Source organism: Pelobates fuscus, chromosome 7 (assembly GCF_036172605.1).
Source record: "Pelobates fuscus isolate aPelFus1 chromosome 7, aPelFus1.pri, whole genome shotgun sequence".
Lineage (NCBI taxonomy): Eukaryota > Metazoa > Chordata > Amphibia > Anura > Pelobatidae > Pelobates > Pelobates fuscus.
Window position 1 is genome coordinate 50,411,842 of NC_086323.1, and position 20,310 is coordinate 50,432,151.

General features: G+C 39.3%; 1 protein-coding gene across 1 annotated transcript in view; it reads left to right on the plus strand.

Annotated features, from left to right (window-relative positions):
* The window catches only part of PAPPA2 (pappalysin 2), a 166,595-nt gene that overhangs the window by 44,308 nt on the left and 101,977 nt on the right, over positions 1 to 20,310 (plus strand). The window contains exons 2-3 of the mRNA XM_063428239.1: positions 12,766 to 13,822; positions 15,458 to 15,603. Of these exons, the coding sequence (XP_063284309.1) occupies positions 12,766 to 13,822; positions 15,458 to 15,603 (1,203 nt within the window). The remainder of the gene's footprint in view (positions 1 to 12,765; positions 13,823 to 15,457; positions 15,604 to 20,310) is intronic.

The following is a 20,310-nucleotide window of genomic DNA, read 5'->3' on the forward strand; positions in this document are numbered from 1 at the left end:
TGATGCTCACGCCTTAGGTTTGGCTGAGCATCAAGTGAAACATCTGAGGTACCATTGTTAATCATCTCTGGTTTAGAATCTTGCGGAAAAAAGAATTCCGTAGCCTTGTTTGTAGAATTTTAATGTATCTTTATTACAGTTGACTGGCAATGCGTTGACCTTTTGGGCCTTTGTCATGCCCTGGTCTAAACTGGTCTAGAATCTAAAACGGCAATTATCATAAAAAATATTTTTTGATATGCCGTGACATATGTTAAAATATTCGCACCAAGCCGAGACTATTACTTTAAAACATATGGATTTTATTCCATCTTCCTGTCTCTCCTCTGTCGGTGAGCAAAGGTCAGTGACCCAGAAAAAAGCTGCAGTTGGTCGCCTTTTGCTTGAGTAACCCACTGCTTCCACATTGTAATATCTAATATACACATATCCATTATTCACTGCTTCTCACCACCATCTGTATAAGAACTGACAGGACAAGCAGAAGTTGAGCACACTGTATCCCGACCGGAATTCAAATCCAACTAAGTAGTTCTCAACGTTCGTTTGCTTTGTCAGGTTTGCATCATTATCCCTTCAACTGGACATTTTGTCTTCAATGTTAAGTTTACTTTCAGAAAACAGTAAGCAAGGAGGGGGCATAGAAAGAAAAAAAAGGGTGCGATGGGGGTATGGGAGAAACCATAGGAAATAAAGATATACACTGTATATTTGTACAACACAAGACTGATGTCCTGTGTTGGACAGTATCCCAATATATTGGGTTACCGAGAGAAGAATAATATTGGTTAATTCTTTATCATCCTTTATCAGACTCCTAAACCCTGTAGCCCAGTGAGAATTAAAAATGGGTCTCTGTGCTATTTCTGTGGATCCCCAGTGGCTAGAAAAGACTCATTGTATTCATCATGCTCCAGAATAAATTGTTAACTGTTAACAGAAACTCCTCTGAAATTATGAAGACTCTAATTAAGATCTTGAGCTAAATCTATTTTAAAGTTAATTATATTAAACTACAAGAATAGTTCATTGAGTTAACAGAACACTCCGCTTTCGAAACAAATAAAAACTTTTTTTTAAAAATCACTATTTAATAGATATAACTCCAATGAAAACATGCATGCATTTATTTTTGCATTTTTCATTGGAGGTTTATCTAAAAAACATCTTGAAAAAGCCCTCCAATTTTCTCAAGCACAGAGTGAAAGTTCTATCAATACTCTAATCACAGGCTTCTCATTGAGAAGCCTCTGTGCTATAGTACAGCTCGTTGAGAAGAAGGGATAACTGGTGCATGCCAGCACAGCGCCCCTTTTAAAAATGTAAGGCATTAGACACCAAACATACTACCTAGATAATCTAGATAAAAAAAAAAAAAATTGGAAAAAATGGCTATTACGTAAAATAGTATATTTTTAATAATACTTATATATATATATATATATATATATATATATATATATATATATATATATATATATATATATATATATATTACTTGTGCTTTTCTAAAATAATTATATTCTGTGATTGCAACAGCCAAGATCACTGCTACCCCCGTTGATAGACAGACAACACTTGAACCTTCTTTCATTATAGCTCTTGTCTTATTCCCATTCCTTAAATATATTTTAGCATAGATCATTCTTGTTAGAGCAATTGTGAGTCTTCCACACCTGTGTCTGCCAAATACAGAACTTGTTGATTAATCTTTGGATTAGACACCTAGAAATTGTGCAATGCGAGAAAGTTCCGTCAATTCTTTTACCTTCTGCATGCAAGAAAAACTTATTCTAGGAATATCAATAATGAGATATCTGCACTCTGCTGCTCGAAAATCAATCTTTACCTTTGCCAAAGGGCTATTTAGAGCAGGGAACATGGAGAGTTGACAGTGAAATTTAATGTTTTAGGCCAAATTGGAAACATTTTCTAACTCAGCAATTTATTTAAACTATCCACAATTCCTAATTAATTTAAAGGGACACTATAGTCACCTGAACAACTTCAGCTTAATGAGGTTGTTCAGGTGTGAACTATAACTCCCTGCAGCCTCTCATGTAAACACTGTATTTTCTGATAAAATACAGTGTTTACATTGAAAGCTAGGAACACCTCCAGTTGCAGTCACTCAGAGTGAACCAGAGGGACTTCGGAGTTGATGGAGGCATAATATGCCTCCATCCACTCAGATCTGCTATCAGCAGAGCACAGGGCAGCACTGTGCACAGCATCCTGTGATTCAGTATCTCCTCCCTCTGCATGTAGACACTGAACTTTCCTCATATAGATTCATTGATTCAATTCATCTCTATGAGGAGATGCTGATTGGCCAGGGCTGTGTTTGAATCATGCTGGCTCTGCCCCTGATTTGCCTCTTTGTCAATATCAGCCAATCCTATGGGGAAGCACTGTGATTGGATCAAGCTACCACATGTCAGCAGACTGCTTGTTTTTCTGAGTCTAACAGCATGCAGAGTTACAGCTTCAGGCTTGAATAAAGTAAGATTTTGCTATATTTATGGAGGCATGAAGGGCCCAGGGGGGCTAGATGGTGGTGTTAACACTATAGGGTCAGGAATACATGTTTGTGTTCCTGAGCCTATAGTGTTCCTTTAATAAACCCTTAATATAAAGTAGGTCTGGTATCAAACTAACTTTTATAAATTATAAACACAACAACATTAAAAGCAGAAACATGGACTTCCGGTGAGAGCGGTCGCATGGATTAGGAGCTCCGCCGTCATCCCGACCTAAAAGCGACTTTATTCACAGCGTTTAGCGACTCAAACACCTTACTTGTCCCTGAGAGTTGGAAAGGCATATAATGCCTCCATCAAAGCAACTAAAGCTGTCTGAAACGGCCAAATTAAAGAAATCTGAGCGCCGCAAAGATATCCAAGATGGCGACGATACGCCTAACTTTTCAGACGGTCAGACTGATTACAAATCGAGCTCCTTCAAATATTCAGAAGCTCCCATAACAGAACACAGCCTTCATAAGATGCTGCAAGAGCTCCGAGCGACCATAACCGCAGATTTTCACCGTATTAATGGAGATTTACGGAAAGAAATTTCCAATATTGGTGATAGAACTAGCCACTTTGAAAACAAGACCGACAAATTATGTGTAGCCCACAATGAAGTGGTGGACAAACTTCAGAAGCTATCGGAAGAAAACTCACTACTAAAAACTAAACTAGCTGACATAGAAGACAGATCAAGAAGACAAAATGTCTGATTTAGAGGCATTCTGGATGATGTAACCCGCGACGCGCTGCCAGCCTACATTCTCTCTATATGCAAGTCCCTAGTCCCGGGCCTACCTGATTCCACGTGGGCTTATGACCGCATGCACAGATTACCACATGCTGCTCCTTTGTCCACTGAAGTCTCAAAGGATGTTATCGTTAAGTTTCACTATTATGCACACAAGGAAACCTTCTAGCAGCGAGGAAAGCCTCATCGCTTCCAGAACCCCACCAATGGGTTGCTTTGTTCGCAGATTTGTCAGCGACCACGATGGCAAAGAGAAAGGAATTCATCACAATCACTAAGACTTTACGAAACAATAATGTAGTCTACAGATGGGGATACCCTACCAAATTGATTATATGGCGACAAGGGAGGAACTATGTGGCGAATGATCCGGCGGAAGGTATGCAGCTAATCACAACATGGGGCCTATGGACCGGTTCGCCTACTCATCAAGAAACGACCGAAGGCGCATCCCCAAGAAGACTCCAAGCGGAATGGCAAATGGCAAAATCACCAGCCGAGATTCCTTGAACTTTCTCGTTATGCATGTCTACAAGAAGGTCGTGTTGGTACATATATATGTTTTGTTGACCTTTACTTTGGTTGTGTTAACTGCTATGATTGTTTATAAGCTCTGTATAGATGTCTATTTATAACAGTATATCCCAGGATATCTCTGTCGCCTATTTTTATACTCAAGACACCTGGAAGTTTCTTACTGCCTTGATCACAGAGTTCATTCTCTACTTAGTGCTGACATCTTACTCTGTTATTTAACGTTGCCATACTTATCCTGCATTAGAGTCCATGTGTGTCAGTACTGGTAGAGGGTATGTCTATTGGCGTAAAATACTCGATGTCTCAGCAACATATAGCTAGCAACATCTCTCCCACAATTGCATAGTCTATTACAACATCTACTATAGCCCAGGCGTCTATCCCTATTTATGTCACACTCTATTTCTAATTAGAGGGCAACCTCACCGTATCTTATTATACTAAGCACATATTTGCCTCTTACGTCATAATATTCCACCTATTTGTGACCTACGACACCATTATTATGTTAAGACAACCCAAATGGTGCGATCAGCTACTGTGCTATCTGTCGTTAACACTATGCAGCACAGAAAAATTTAGATTTTTTTTTAACAGTTATTTATGGAGTGATAACAAGTTTCCAACAATTTACTCCGGTTTGCCCAAAGATCACGACACGCTCAAAGTAATGATCCAACCACAGTTCGGAGGTTATATGCGAACAGGTGGCCTAATGTTTTAAATTTTCAATTACCTCGATTAGGCGTATGCAACGAGGCATTCAAATGTGCTCCGTGATTCTTAGATATCACGGTCATGAGTGGACGAAGTTATGTCCCAACATTTTTATTCCCATGAGATGATTATAAACAACTTCAGCTAATTTTATTTTACTTATTTTATTTTACTCGTTGTATTGTGTAATGTTGATGATGCATATCATAGGTCGGGGAGAGCCTCAAAGACCCTTCCTGAGTCACTTATGGGTTTAACTCTCTATGCCCTAAAGCTGACTGATTTCGATAACCCTAGCAAGGGTTCTGTATGTACATACTTTCGTTATTGTTGTACCCCCTCCTCCGTTTTTTGCTCTCCCCCCCCTCTTGTTTTACACCTTGATGTCTCCCAATAAGCCCCACTGCCCAAGGATTACAAGCGCCACCGCAATACCACAGTAAATCTTTATGAAGTAATCGACTTCATACTGCCAGACAGGCCAACACTCTACATGGCTAAAGGTACTCATAGATCACAATACATACTACATTGCAAGATGCTATCTCCTAGCCTTATTACCAAACAACAGATATGTCCTCTCAATCACTAAAAATTATTTACCTTAACGCCAAAGGCCTTAATAGTCCCTATAAAAGAAAGCAACTATTGCAGGAAATGCATAAGGCCGAGGCAGCTATAGTATGTATACAAGAAACCCATTTTGCAAAGAAAAACCCTCCCCAGATACGCTCACCAAAATACCCTATAGCATACTTTGCGTACTCCCCGAATAAATCTAAGGGGGTAGCAATAATTTTTCACACTGACTGGGTGTTCACGCTGCGCAAACAATATACCGATCAAGCTGGTAGACTACTTATACTAGTAGGCGAACTAAATGGCATACTGGTGACAGTAGCTTCCATCCACCGCCAAAAAAACTATTTATCTCGTAAGACTCCACACTCCGCCAAAAACTTCTCACATTAGAAAATTCCAATAAAAAATCTCCCTCTAAATCTATATCTCGCCAAATTGCTAAGTTGCAGGGAGTAATCCAAAATCTCCATGCCCAAATATATACCAAACAAGTAATTAGAAATCAACAAACATACTACATTAAAGGCAATAAAGCAGGCAAATTGTTAGCCAACCAGCTAAAAATAAAATACTTGCAAACAAAAATCCCATATATCTCCTCCAAAGAAAACATCAGAATTTATAACCCCAAAAACATTGTAGACAACCTGTCCCATTACTGTGAAGATTTTTACAACCTTGACACTAACAAAGACATATATATACCGAATTCTTTAGAGATATCACACTACCTCTCCCAAGTCCGCTCCCACAAACCATGAAACCTCAAAACGATCTTCTGGATGCATTACCAAATTGTTTAATGAGATCAGATTGGTAGGCAGATTCTTGCGAGAGATGTTAGAAGCTTACATAATTACATTGCCTAAACCGAATAAACCACCGACGATTTGTAGCAATCTAAGACCAATTTCATTACTTAATGCAGATGTGAAATTATATGCTAAACTGATCGCAAATAGACTCAAACCTCTCTTGAATACCCTAGTATCAGAAGAGCAAGCAGGCTTTGTCCCTGGGAAACAAGTGGGTGACAATACCAGATATTGCATGGATTTAATTGACTGGGCCAATAGCCAAAATAAAAGTGGCGTCTTAATGGCGTTAGATGAGGAAAAGGCTTTTGATCGCCTAAATTGGGCCTATATGGCTGCAACGCTGACAGCCTTCGGTTTCTCACAAACCTTTATAACCAGCGTTATGGCCCTATACTCTGCTCCCTTTGCAAAAGTATTCAACTCTGGCTTTACCTCCAGGAGCTTCCAAATCTCAAACGGAACGAGGCAATGGTGCCCCTTGTCACCCTTGATCTTCATTTCGTGCTTGGAGCCTCTGATTAAAAACATAAAATTAGATACAGAACTGCCTGGACTTGTTACCCCAGCAGGAGAGAAAAAGATTGCTCTATTTGCCGATGATGTTGTTCTCTTCCTTGCCAATCCGACTGATTCTATTCCACATCTTTTACTTACTTTGACTAAATATGGCTCTATCTCTTATTATAAAAACAACATTAGCAAAACTCAGATACTCCCCATACGACTCGGTATGCAAACAATAAAAGATTTGAAAGATAAATACCCTTTTGAATGGAAATCCACAGCAATCTCCTACTTAGGTATAAAACTAACGCACTCCAGAACACTGACCATAAAAGAAAATCTTATAGCTGTTCTAACTAATATCTCTAAACAAATGAACGCTTGGGACAAACTCTACACATCCTGGTTTGGTAGAATAAACTCTGTAAAAATGATGATCCTACCCCATATACTCTATCTGTTTAGAACACTGCCCATTGCTTTACCAAATTCTCTTATCAAACGTTTTCAATCGGCAATCAATGCTCATATTTGGAAAAAAAAAACACCAAGAGTAGCTTTTCGCTCTCTATGGCGTCCATTCAAAAAAAGGTGGGCTCAAACATCTCACACTATTATAGAGCAACATTAATGGCACAAGGCCTCAAAATCCTGTCAGGTAAATCCAATCCGGTGTGGGCCAACCTTGAAGCCGCGTGCAGGGGTTTACATTCCCTCTCTAATACCCTGTGGTCATCATCCTCCCCGACAATTCCCTCCACGCTCCCAGCTAATTTTTTTTATTAAAATCTTGGTTAACATGGAGCAAAACATTGTGGTCCAAAGAAGAATCACTTTACCTTGCACCTCTGTCAGCCCTTTCCAGCATCTCCCGTGATCTCCCAACACACCAGTGGATAAATTTAGGCTTAACACATGTACATAAGTTATTCAATAAGGATAGTATACGCCCGTTCCCAGATTTACAGGCAACATATAATTTACCACCCAGAGATATCTTCTTGTATATACGAATGAAACATATATTACTTTCCAAATCGATTGAGTTTATCAATCCGCTGTCACTCAGCAAATTAGGTATTAAATGGTACAATGCGAAATTAACTCACCCATCTTGCAAATTTCTCTCCTTATGTTATTCAGCACAAGCAGACTTACATGACTCCACTAAACTGCCCTATATGCTTAAATGGGAGAAAAATCTGTGAATAACCCCCACTCTGAGCGATTGGGAACAAACCATTACCTATACTAAAAAGTCATCTAACTGTGTCACACTTTGGGAAGCATACTTTAAAATGATGATGAGATGGTACATGGTCCCGAGCAGAATTCACAAAATTTATCCTGACTCGTCCTCGTTATGTTGGAGATGCAATAAAGAGAAAGGCTCTATAGAACATATATTTTGGTACTGTGACAAAATACAAGATTTCTGGCGTAGTATACAAAGAACCATTCACACATTCTGCAAACTGAAGCTCCCATTTACACCAGAGAATTACTTGCTTCATCTCATTGCAGACTTGAAAGATTTGCCAGCTAGAGATGCGGTGCTTAACATACTTTTAGCAACAAAAATCAGTATTGCAGCCCACTGGAAAAGTGCCACTTGTCCTACACTGTCAGAGGTACTCCGCAGAATGGACTCCACATACCACCATGAAAAAGAATGGGCAAAAAGAAGCCACTTGGCCAATTTCCTAGACAAATGACAACATTGGGAAGCATTTATGGCAACAGCTTTATCATAATAGGGATAACCCACTCCAGGTTACTCCATGCTCCCAAATAAGACAATCTTGTCCATTTAGCCGATAGCCGTAGCTTAACGTTGAACGGTCACATAACCCTTCATGAGCATTTATTATTGCCACGACAATGGTGCAATATTCTCCCCTCCATACCCCCTCCCTCCCTCTTCTTCCACATACCCAAGCCCACTTTGTACATCTCCCCTTTTATTCTTAACCTTTGTTTTATAGTTATTACTTTAGCATCCAGAGCCGCAAGTCTTGCAATCACTGGTATGAAAATGTTCCCTATGTCTATGGTACAAGATTGCAAAATGTATTATAGTTAGGTAGATTGTACAATATTACTGAACCAACAGAAATAAAAATCGCTATAGTACTGAATCGCAGACACACATGCATCTTGTAACATATACATTCTGCTACATAACCCTCATAGAAGAACGAGGAAAGGAGTGTTGAGAATACCATGCAGACCAACTCCTACTATTTGTATCTCCCATATCGAACAAATCTTGGATGCAAATGTCAAATCTTTATATAACGCGACAGATATATTGTATTGTCTGCTATAGCTGAAACAAATTCCATTGTCCAAAATTTCCAATCCATGCCATGTACTACCTTGGATGATGTATCATTGTATCATTTTATCTTTTGTACTTGAACTTCGTTATTTCGTGCACAAAATCAATAAAAACTATATATTGAAAAAAAAGCAGAAACATCACTTTTGCGTTTTCATAAACTCTTTGTATTGGAGGAACAGCAATCAGACGGAATGGAGGTTAACTTGTTTGATAAGTGCACCTGACAATGTCAAAACATGACAAAAGGAGGGACTTTGATTGAGCTGTTCTCCATTAGCCATCACTGTATATGGTCAATACCTTCTATTTATCTCAATTTGACCCATACTCTGCTCCCCTAGGGGAGTTCATGTGTAAAGAGACAATGTGTCTCCTGGTAGCTTCATCTGCTAGATTCAGAAGCAGGACTGAGGATGGAGCGCTTCAGGTAAGTGTATCTGTCCTTTACCTCTTATCCCGACCAGGTCAAATCATGAAGCAGACATATCACACATCGCCAAAGAGTAAAGCGACAAGAGCAAAAAATGCAATGACAAAAAAAATTGACAGTAGCTTTTTAAAAGTCTTGAAATAATATATAATACACATTGCACAAAAAAAAATACAGTGTCTTCCCTTATTTATTCCAAAACTGTCTGTTGACACTGACGTGTGGGAGGAGGTCTTGCAAATTCCTATGTAAATGAAAGATATTATCATGTTTCTTTAATTTGATTGATGATAAATCTCTCTGTTCTTTCTGATGTACGTTCCTTCAAAAGTTCCATAAAACAAAATGAAAAATTCCATAACATTTTATAAAGCTTACTAATATATGTAAATCAGTTAAACGTGAGAGAAAGGTGTTCCAAAGGTTCATTTGTGATCTTCCTTTAATAGTGCTGGATGACATTGTGTAACTGGATATGAAGCAAGGCAGAACAACTTTGGGTTGTGTTCACTAAACATAAAATTGCAATTACTGACTTGCAAATTTTATCTCAAGATAGCAAATTCGATAATAATCCCAATTCAGCAGAACTGGAGATTTTGTTTCACAAAGTGGACCTCATGTCACACTAATTCACTGTTCAGAAAATAAAACTCATGGTACCCAGTACCCACTAAGGAGAAGACAGATGGTGAAGTCTGAGTTTGTTTCAATATCATGGTTTATCAGGGTTGTATGATGTAAGTATGAATTTCTGTAAGTCGAATTTACAGGTTTATGACTGTCTGAAGTAATGGGGACATTTCTTGAACATGAGTCATTAATTATAGTATACTAGTCAATTGCTTAACTACTAAAGCATCTTAGAAAAATGGGTTTTATATTTTGTCCACCTGGAAACCTTTCTTACATTACCTGACACCAAATCCATCACTTGTGCAATTAGAGTGCAACGTCAACTGAAATGCACACAATTTATTAATCCTCCCAACCTGCCATTGTTATTGACTAAATGGAAAACTTCTCCATGTCAGCTATGTTCCCATCTTGACAACTGCACTTCATTAATTCTGAAAGTTCCCAGTTAAGGGAATAAACTTGTGGGAGGTAAGAAAAAGGTATAGGATGAGCACGACCAACAATTATGAAGACGCAATTTTTTAGCATTCGTAGAAATGCCCGAGAAATGTCACACATGACCATGATTGAGCTGATATTTCTGGGGCATCCTCTGGCATGTCTATAAAGCAGGATGTCCAGAAGAATCTCAGGACATCAGGACATGCATCCCAAAGTGATGTCCAGTCAGATATAGGACATTTGCTGGTATGCAATTAGAGGTGCGTGCTGGAAATGGTATGTTTACAGAAACACTTTTTGTTGACTTAAAGTTACATTTCGGAATGGTAATTTTACATTTTTAAATATGGTCAGCCCATGTAATAGCATTTATTTCTGGGACAATGTATCAGTAATTAATGTTTTCCTCTTTGCTGATGCCATTTACAGATTCCTTGCTCGTTTACTCCATTTCCCCATCTCCTTTTCCTCTCTTTAATATTTCTGCTAAATGGCTTGTAAAATTGCATTTGTTTGTATAACTAAAGATTGTTGAACGCTGTAAATTTGCCTAAATTGCATTAAAAAAGGCAGTAAGGAACTGCAGGGCTGTGGGAAAATGCATAAAGAATGTCCAATTTCATGCTGTTTGGACATGCAAAGAAAAGATTTATTAAAACCAACAGAATGGAATAGCCTTTTTTCTTTTACTCCACAAATGTTTTTTTTTTTTTTAATAGTTTGTTGATTAGGTCCTTATGGGACTTTTGATACAATGAAATGTGGAATATGACTGTGACTGCATGATAATTGACAGAGTGGCTGTGTTATCTTGTACTAATGCCTCTACGCAAAATGATGGCTTTCTATAATTGTAGAAGGAATCTTTTCTTTTGGTACTGGGTTAAAAGTCAAATTATTTTGCTGCAATGCTGGTTTGTTTGTGCTCAAGAAAAGCTTATATTCTGAAATAAATTTTCCTCTACTGTGGCATTTAAAGAGATGTGACAAATAAAGGTTTGTGTTTTTGTAGAATATAAGGGTATATTGTCATGAGACATTTTGTATTATGTGATTTAACTTTAAGAACAGTCCAAATTGATATTAACTTTGTTTACAGTATTCATATTGCACTCTATAAATATTGAAAGTTGGTTCTCCAATTTGCGTGTTTAAATGTATTTCTATTATTTCACTTTGCTGTGAAAATAACATTGAAACCTTATCTCTTATGCTGAAACAAAGTCCAATACGTTACATTCTTTGCCAATACATTATGTTTATGAGACAATTATCCAACCTGCCTGGCTCATTGACATCTATTTAAACTCTCCGAGGTCATAAAATAAGATCTTACACTTGCTTTTAGCAAAGTAGCAGAGTCCTACACACAAGCACGTCGAAAACAATGAGAATAAAATAAAAATCATTCAACACATTACATTTGTAAGCAAATGTATTTCAATGTCTCCTTAAACCTTTGTTAGGATAATTTACCTTAAGCATAAATCCTTCAGCACACGCCATTTGCATATACAGATGCTAATTAGTCCTGTAAACTAGAATCTGAGAGCCCTAAGTAGCCTAATTAACAGAGGATTCTGCTGGTTCCATCTAGTCTTACCAAAGGGTGAAAACAGAAATACCACCAAAGTATTATTTGTTTAAGATGTGCCCCATCTGCTAATATGGGAGTACTGTAGACTGGTAATTCATAACCAAGTTCTCATAGCACATCCACCCAAGCCCATGATTTAGTCATTTCTTAGTTTTGTTCCAAATGGGAAACCGACAAAAGTTGAACCATTGGTGGATCTTGAGAACTTCTGCTGAAGACCATCAATACATGTAAGTCTTAGTTTGTCTTAATGAAGAAAGAGCTGGCCACTGATAGTTGAATCTATTTGAGGTAGCTGGATTTTTTTTCCTTGTTACCAAGGAACCATCAGTGGAATAAGTTATCACTTTGTGCAACGTTTTATTGTGCATTAGTGATCCTCGCAATTGGTCTTGAACCCAAGTAGCTTTACATTAAATCAAGTAAGAGAGATTAATTGTAACTGTCAAAAAGCATTGATGGAGTTTTAACCGTTCGCCTGAACTTAAAGTAATAATTCGGAAATAAATACTAAATTAAAATCTTCTGTAAAAAATTAAATAAAAAAGTAATCGATTAATTTTCTTGCTCTCTGGCATAACACAGCACATTTTCAAAGACAACATTTTGTCACTCGCCAATTCAGGAATTTCAGTAACAGTATACACAGGACACAACAGGAGACCCTTGCCCTATCTATTTGTCTATCTCTTATTTATTGCTACGTATGTTATTGTTTTTATATGTAATTATTTAATACTCCTGTGTTTTTTTTTTCTAACTACAACCACTTTGTTTGGAATGTCCATCTTCAACTCCTGAAAAATAAAATATTTGAAATGTATTCGATCATGTATGCAAAGCTTTTTATTTAATTTTTCTTTGTGTTCCATAACAGGTATGTTTGACAATTGCTCACACGTTATAAGCGACCGTGGATGGTCTCTTGGAATACGTCTAGCAGATGGTAATGCAAAGAAAGGTGCACGCTTCTACTTTTCCCTACGCACTGACCGTGCTCACAATGCTACCATCGTGATGTCTCCACATCGATACAAACCAAATATGTGGACCCACGTAGCTGCCAGCTATGATGGTCATACCATTTTACTCTATATAAATGGTATTCAGGTTTCAAAGGTACATGGCCAAATGGGTTCTCTCCACAGCCCCTTCATCTCTTCATGCAGATGTCTCATGCTTGGAGGTGATAACTCAGAAAATGGTAATTTTTTTCGTGGCCATCTCTCCTCCTTTCATCTTTGGCCAGAACCTAGAAGTCAGAATCAGTTAAGAGCAGAAGCTCTAAGTAAGATTTCATACAGAGAGTGGGAAAAAGGACCATTAAATTCCATTCTGCCAGAAAATATTTGGGCTCCTTATAAAGATGGGGGACTTACAGAAGTTAGAAAAGATGTTATACCAGAAATGGACCTAATGTCTCCCTTCCTACTTCCTCCTTGTGGGAGGACCTCTTGTGATTTGCCTGATGTCTCTTCTGGCTATAGCCGACCTGGGATAAAATGGGAAAGAGAGGTGCATTATCGTGTTGTTAATATATTTGAAAATGATGGCTCCAGGCCACTTGTTAGTACTGAACAAATCTCCAGGCAACATCAAGCCCTGACAGAGGCATACAGTGCTCATGGCATTCACTGGAAACTGAATGTGCACCAGATACATAATTCTACGTTGCGGAATCGAGTTGTGCTACCAGGGTGTGAACCAGGAAGGGTAGGGAATGATTTGTGTGACCCTGAGTGTAGACACCCACTTACTGGTTATGATGGGGGAGACTGTAAAAGCTTTAGACCCTGTAGCCCCCGAAAGAAGGGTGATGGTGTATGTCATTTGGAGTGCAATACAGCCAGAGATGATTATGATGATGGAGACTGTTGTCCACAAGAAGCTGGTGCAAGTTCAAAGACTTGTTTTGATCCTGAGGCAAAGGGAAGGTAAGATATGTTTATACAAACTTCTTTTATTTCTAATTATATCTGATGCTGTAGTTTACGTCAGAACTAATATTTTTGTAGATTTTATTTCTACTAAATATGTTCAACTGAGAAAGAATATTCTTGTGTAACCTCAACCACCATCTCAGTATTTACTTGTCTACACCCTCCTATCACTGATCTATCTAAAGTCAATTTAAATTTCAATACTCTAACTGCCTAACTTATAAATTAATGTACAGATCTCATCCCTATCTATCCAAAAATAAACTCCTCATCCATATGTTTTGTGGGTGAGAGATCCAGTCTAATATGTGTATATTTAAGTTTTATAGAATATATTTTTAATTTAAATTATGTGTATTTTTTATATATTTGTATACATATATGTGTATGTAAATACACAAAACTAACTAGATATAAACAACTATTTTTATTGCTAATTTGTGCATAATGTAACTTAACTTCAATCAAGCATGAAATGAATGTATTCTGTGAATATGCTGATGGCTGGGTTTTCCTTTTCACACCAGATGCAATGTTACACACTTTATATATTTATTAAATGTAAGGCATTTTGAAATTTAGCTGAACCAGGAAAATGATTAATCAAGTCAGCAGTCGTTTCCAGCCAATTGCAGTGAACTCGATGCGTTCTGAATCACAATGGGATTGTTGGGTAAGGTTTGGAGGTTAGGTTCAGGGGACACTATCTGGTTTACAGGTAGTTGGCCTGAATGCACTCCGTTACCTTAAAATTAAATCCGTATAAAAATATTACATTTAGATTTATATTGGATTTACCCAACCTAGTTATGGAATATTTAGCTGGGAGGCTCAAGGTGGAGTGTTTCATATACAAGTATGAAGAATTCCATTAATAAATGGGACAATCCTTAACAGGGTTATTCAGTAAAGTGAGAATTCTCAGTGGATTCAAAGTGAATATCAAATTTAAGGCTATAGTATCTGAACCAAAAGTGTAACTCACCTAGATATTTTTTCTAGTTCAGCTAGTTTGACCTTATATATTAAAATGTAATTTGAATTAATCTTGAATTCTAACTTGACGAAATAACCCTGTTAATGTCCAACACGAAAAATCCAAATACAACAAATAATACTTCATAATGTAGTATGTATATAAAATAGTAATAAATTAAAAGTGCTCCCGATTGGACCTTTCACAATTTGGAGAACCTAATGATCTGGCCGAGGTTCTGATGGCTAGTATCCTTTAATATAAGTTCCTTAAATATATTATTGGGTGATAACAAAAATGGCAAATTACACAAGATGGTGCCAACACACAATCAAAAACTGGAATTTCCTTATGATACCACATGTAAGTAAATTCATATTGGTTGAAATATTTTAATACATTTAAATATAAAAATAATAAAAATAATAATAATAAAATTGAAAAAAAATTTTTATATTTTAACAACTATTAGGCAGAAAAGATAAGGTTTACTTCAAGTCAGTCTCTATTTTCTGTAAGCACCAATAGCAAATAATAATCCACAATATTTGAATAGTTGCATTTGGTTGGATACTTTAGTTACTTTATTGTATGTATAGTATGTAGAACTAGGATAATTTTATTTTCTCTTCTTTTCTGTTATGCCATTGCAGAGCGTATATGAGTGTGAAAGAGCTGAGAGATGCTTTACAACTGAACGGCACTGTTTTCCTGAATGTCTATTTTGCTGGCTCTGCAGGGGAGGAGCTAGCTGGAGCCGCTACATGGCCTTGGGACAAAGAGGCGCTTACCCACCAAGGTAAGCTATAGAGATTGGTAAATTCTGTGTTTTTTTTACTAATACAACTTGTGTTATTATAGTGCTAAGGTTTGTCTAATTTTAATTTGTCTGAAAGTTAATCTATTAACATATCAGTAAAATAATGTATGATGGCATCTATCTATCTATCTATCTATCTATCTATCTATCTATCTATCTATCTATCTATCTATATAAAAGGGTTGTAGTCAGTAGCACTCAAGGTCTTGTTAAAATGATTACTTTATTATTCAAAAACAAAAAACAAAAAACTATTAGGCAGAAAAGATAAGTGTGGGGGCACCCTCAGGGCACTATAATGTTTTCCTGGCACTATAGTGGTCCTTTAATATATAAATGAATACAATGGAATGGTGAAGATCAAAGGTTCCCATCCCAGTCCTCGAGGTACATCAGTAACTCAGGTTTTAGGCATTTTTTTAATTATGTTCCTGTGGAAATACTGACAAAGCCCATAGGCGTGCGCAGCCTATTGCATTAGGGTGTGCACCCTCAAGCACAAGCACACGCGACGTGTATATATATATATATATATATATATATATATATATATATATATATGTATGTATATATATACACATACTTTATACAAAAAAACGTCTGACCGCAATACAGTGCTACACGCCACTAGTTTCCATCCAGGTGCACTTAAGAGATCCCTCCCGATCTCCCAGTTCCTTAGGGTACTACGGAACAATTCAGATCCAGAGAACATCAAACACCAGATGGAAACTATGCGACAAGCGTTCCTACAGAGGGGGTACTCGCCCCACACACTTAAACGATCATTACAGAGAGCTACTGAGATCTTCCATCAATCTCTGCCACAAACTGGCACAGATCCACAAGACCCCGCAACTATTACACTACCATTTTTATACCACACAGCCAGCGATCGGATCGCCAAGGCGATTCGAAATAGATGGGACCTACTGTCCGCAGACCCTACACTACATCCCAAATTTTCTCACCCTCCCCGGATTGCTTTCAGACGCAACCGCAATTTGAGGGACATTTTGGTTAAAAGTGATTATACCAACCAATATGAGACCAGAATAGGACACACGAAGATGGGTTGCTTTAAATGCACGAATTGTGTCACATGTGGACATATGCTTGCAGGACCATCATTTGTTCACCCTCACTCAGGTAAACGATACCTTATCAGACATCACATCACCTGCCTGACGGACCACGTTGTTTACTTAATCTCATGTCCCTGCGGCCTCTACTACGTGGGGAAGACGGACCTTACATTACGAGACAGAATGAGGGGACACCGCTCAGGCATTATGACTGCTTTTAGAGACAGCAAAACGGAGAAACCGGTGGCCAAACACTTTCTTGAAGCTAACCATCGACTCCCGACGTTGAAGTTTATTGCCATCGACCATATCCCCCCACTGTCCAGAGGTGGCGATCGTTCCAAAAGCCTGCTCCAACGCGAAACGTACTGGATAAAGACTCTGGACACAGTCCACCCCAGAGGCCTTAACGAATATATTTCATTTCATTCTTTTCTGGACAATCGCTAAATACTGTCTCTCCTATCTAGCCATAAGAAAAATAAGAAAGAATAATCTCTATTGTTTATTACTGTTCGCTTTACCATTTTTTTTGTATCCTCATATTCATCCTCATTATATACATAGCGCTATACATTGATCCATAGCCTATACCTGCTTGTTATACTATGCATCTTTACAGATGGTTCACACCCATGGGCCCGAGTCCTTCACACGCTGTACATATGTATATACATCCACCATCACGGGGCACACTATATATATTTTTTCACCCTCTCCGGGATCACCCAATGGGATTTCTCTTTCACTCACACTGCTTACGTTCTTAGGCTTTACACTTGTTAGGTCCCTATATACATTTATTCTCCACACATCGTCCTTTCCCCCTTCCTGTACCTTTAAGATTCTCACCACTTTCACTATGATCACATTCCCCAGATTTATTACCACTCGTACACATCTTTGATCCACCTTGGATCATACCTCCTTAATCCCTCCTCTTGTACATACACATCACACTTCTCTAGACCCCTCTGAGTTTCACTCATCTCTTTATGCAGGCACACGCCATACTGGTTCCCATTACTACAAAACGCTATTTCATAACCTCTAGTAGCGGCATATATGCCACGTTAACCATTAGACATGGATATGCAGTTTAAACTTAGATTATTCAATAACTTCTGCATCTATGCGTTTTCTTATTAATATTTGTTAAAATGTCTTCCTTGATTTTAATTGCTTTTTGTTTTATTGATCTACGCATGCGCACGAAGTAGGTGGTTGTCATAGATACACAACGCTCTCTTCGTATTCTTTATTGGGCACATATAATCTACGTCATCACGGCGCGTCTCTCCGCGCCATACGTGTTCACGCATGCGCCCGTAATGATAGTCACCACACACACATGATACCTTTTCACTATTCTCATTGGACACACACCGCTTACGTCATCACTGGGCCACGCACGCCACTGGCCACAGCTTAATCATTACACAACGGCTACACATGGTGATGGGGCACCACGGTCGCACTGGGGTAAGTAATTTCTTGTTAATTACCATTGTTATTTAAGAACACTTGTTTGCATGTTATGTTATCTTGATAAAGACCTGCGGGTCGAAACGTCGATCTTTCCACACAGATAAAGTATTTTTTCACTAAGCCCTTTGGAGTGCTCTGATTCTTCATTTTCTATATAACAACGCTCTGCAGCACCAAGGCATTTTTTTGAAGAGAAAAACAAGCAAGGTAGAGTGCCAGATTTCGAATTTGTTTATATATACACATATATACACACACACAAAGCTGTGTGTGTGCTGTGTGAGGGTGCTGTTAGTGTGATGTGTGTGTGCTGGTAGTGTACTATGTGGGTGAGGGTGTTTGTGTGTGCGTGCTTGTGAGGGTTCTGTGAATGTACTGTGTGTCAGGGTGCTGTTTGTGTGTGTGTGTGTGTGCACTTGTGAGGGTGCTGTAAATGTACTGTGTGTCAGGGTGCTGTTTGTGTGTGAGGGTACTGGTAGTGTTTTGTGTGTGTGTTAGGGTCCTGTTTGTGTTTGTGAGGGTGCTGTGTGTGTGGGTGCTGTATGTGTGTGTGGGTGCTGTATGTGTGTGTGGGTGCTGTATGTGTGTGGGTGCTGTATGTGTGTGGGTGCTGTGTGTCTGTGGGTGCTGTGTGTCTGTGGGTGCTGTATGTGTGTGGGTGCTGTATGTCTGTGGGTGCTGTGTGTGTGGGTGCTGTGTGTCTGTGGGTGCTGTGTGTCTGTGGGTGCTGTATGTGTGTGGGTGCTGTGTGTCTGTCGGTGCTGTGTGTCTGTGGGTGCTGTATGTGTGTAGGTGCTGTATGTGTGTGGGTGCTGTGTATGTCTGTGGGTGCTGTGTATGTCTGTGGGTGCTGTGTATGTCTGTGGGTGTGCTGTGTATGTGTGTGGGTGTGCTGTGTATGTCTGTGGGTGTGCTGTGTATGTCTGTGGGTGCTGTGTATGTCTGTGGGTGCTGTGTATGTCTGTGGGTGCTGTGTATGTCTGTGGGTGTGCTGTGTATGTGTGTGGGTGTGCTGTGTATGTCTGTGGGTGTGCTGTGTATGTCTGTGGGTGCTGTGTATGTGTGTGGGTGCTGTGTATGTCTGTGGGTGCTGTGTGTGGGTGCTGTGTATGTCTGTGTGTGCTGTGTATGTGTGTGGGTGCTGTGTATGTCTGTGGGTGCTGTGTATGTGTGTGTGTGTGCTGTGTATGTGTGTGTGTGTGCTGTGTATGTGTGTGGGTGATTGTGGGGGTTCTGTGAATGTACTGTGTGTCAGGGTGCTGTTTGTGTGTGTGTGTGTGTGCACTTGTGAGGGTGCTGTAAATGTACTGTGTGTCAGGGTGCTGTTTGTGTGTGAGGGTACTGGTAGTGTTTTGTGTGTGTGTTAGGGTCCTGTTTGTGTTTGTGAGGGTGCTGTGTGTGTGGGTGCTGTATGTGTGTGTGGGTGCTGTATGTGTGTGTGGGTGCTGTATGTGTGTGGGTGCTGTATGTGTGTGGGTGCTGTGTGTCTGTGGGTGCTGTGTGTCTGTGGGTGCTGTATGTGTGTGGGTGCTGTATGTCTGTGGGTGCTGTGTGTGTGGGTGCTGTGTGTCTGTGGGTGCTGTGTGTCTGTGGGTGCTGTATGTGTGTGGGTGCTGTGTGTCTGTCGGTGCTGTGTGTCTGTGGGTGCTGTATGTGTGTAGGTGCTGTATGTGTGTGGGTGCTGTGTATGTCTGTGGGTGCTGTGTATGTCTGTGGGTGCTGTGTATGTCTGTGGGTGTGCTGTGTATGTGTGTGGGTGTGCTGTGTATGTCTGTGGGTGTGCTGTGTATGTCTGTGGGTGCTGTGTATGTCTGTGGGTGCTGTGTATGTCTGTGGGTGCTGTGTATGTCTGTGGGTGTGCTGTGTATGTGTGTGGGTGTGCTGTGTATGTCTGTGGGTGTGCTGTGTATGTCTGTGGGTGCTGTGTATGTGTGTGGGTGCTGTGTATGTCTGTGGGTGCTGTGTGTGGGTGCTGTGTATGTCTGTGTGTGCTGTGTATGTGTGTGGGTGCTGTGTATGTCTGTGGGTGCTGTGTATGTGTGTGTGTGTGCTGTGTATGTGTGTGTGTGTGCTGTGTATGTGTGTGGGTGATTGTGGGGGGTGGAGGTGGGGG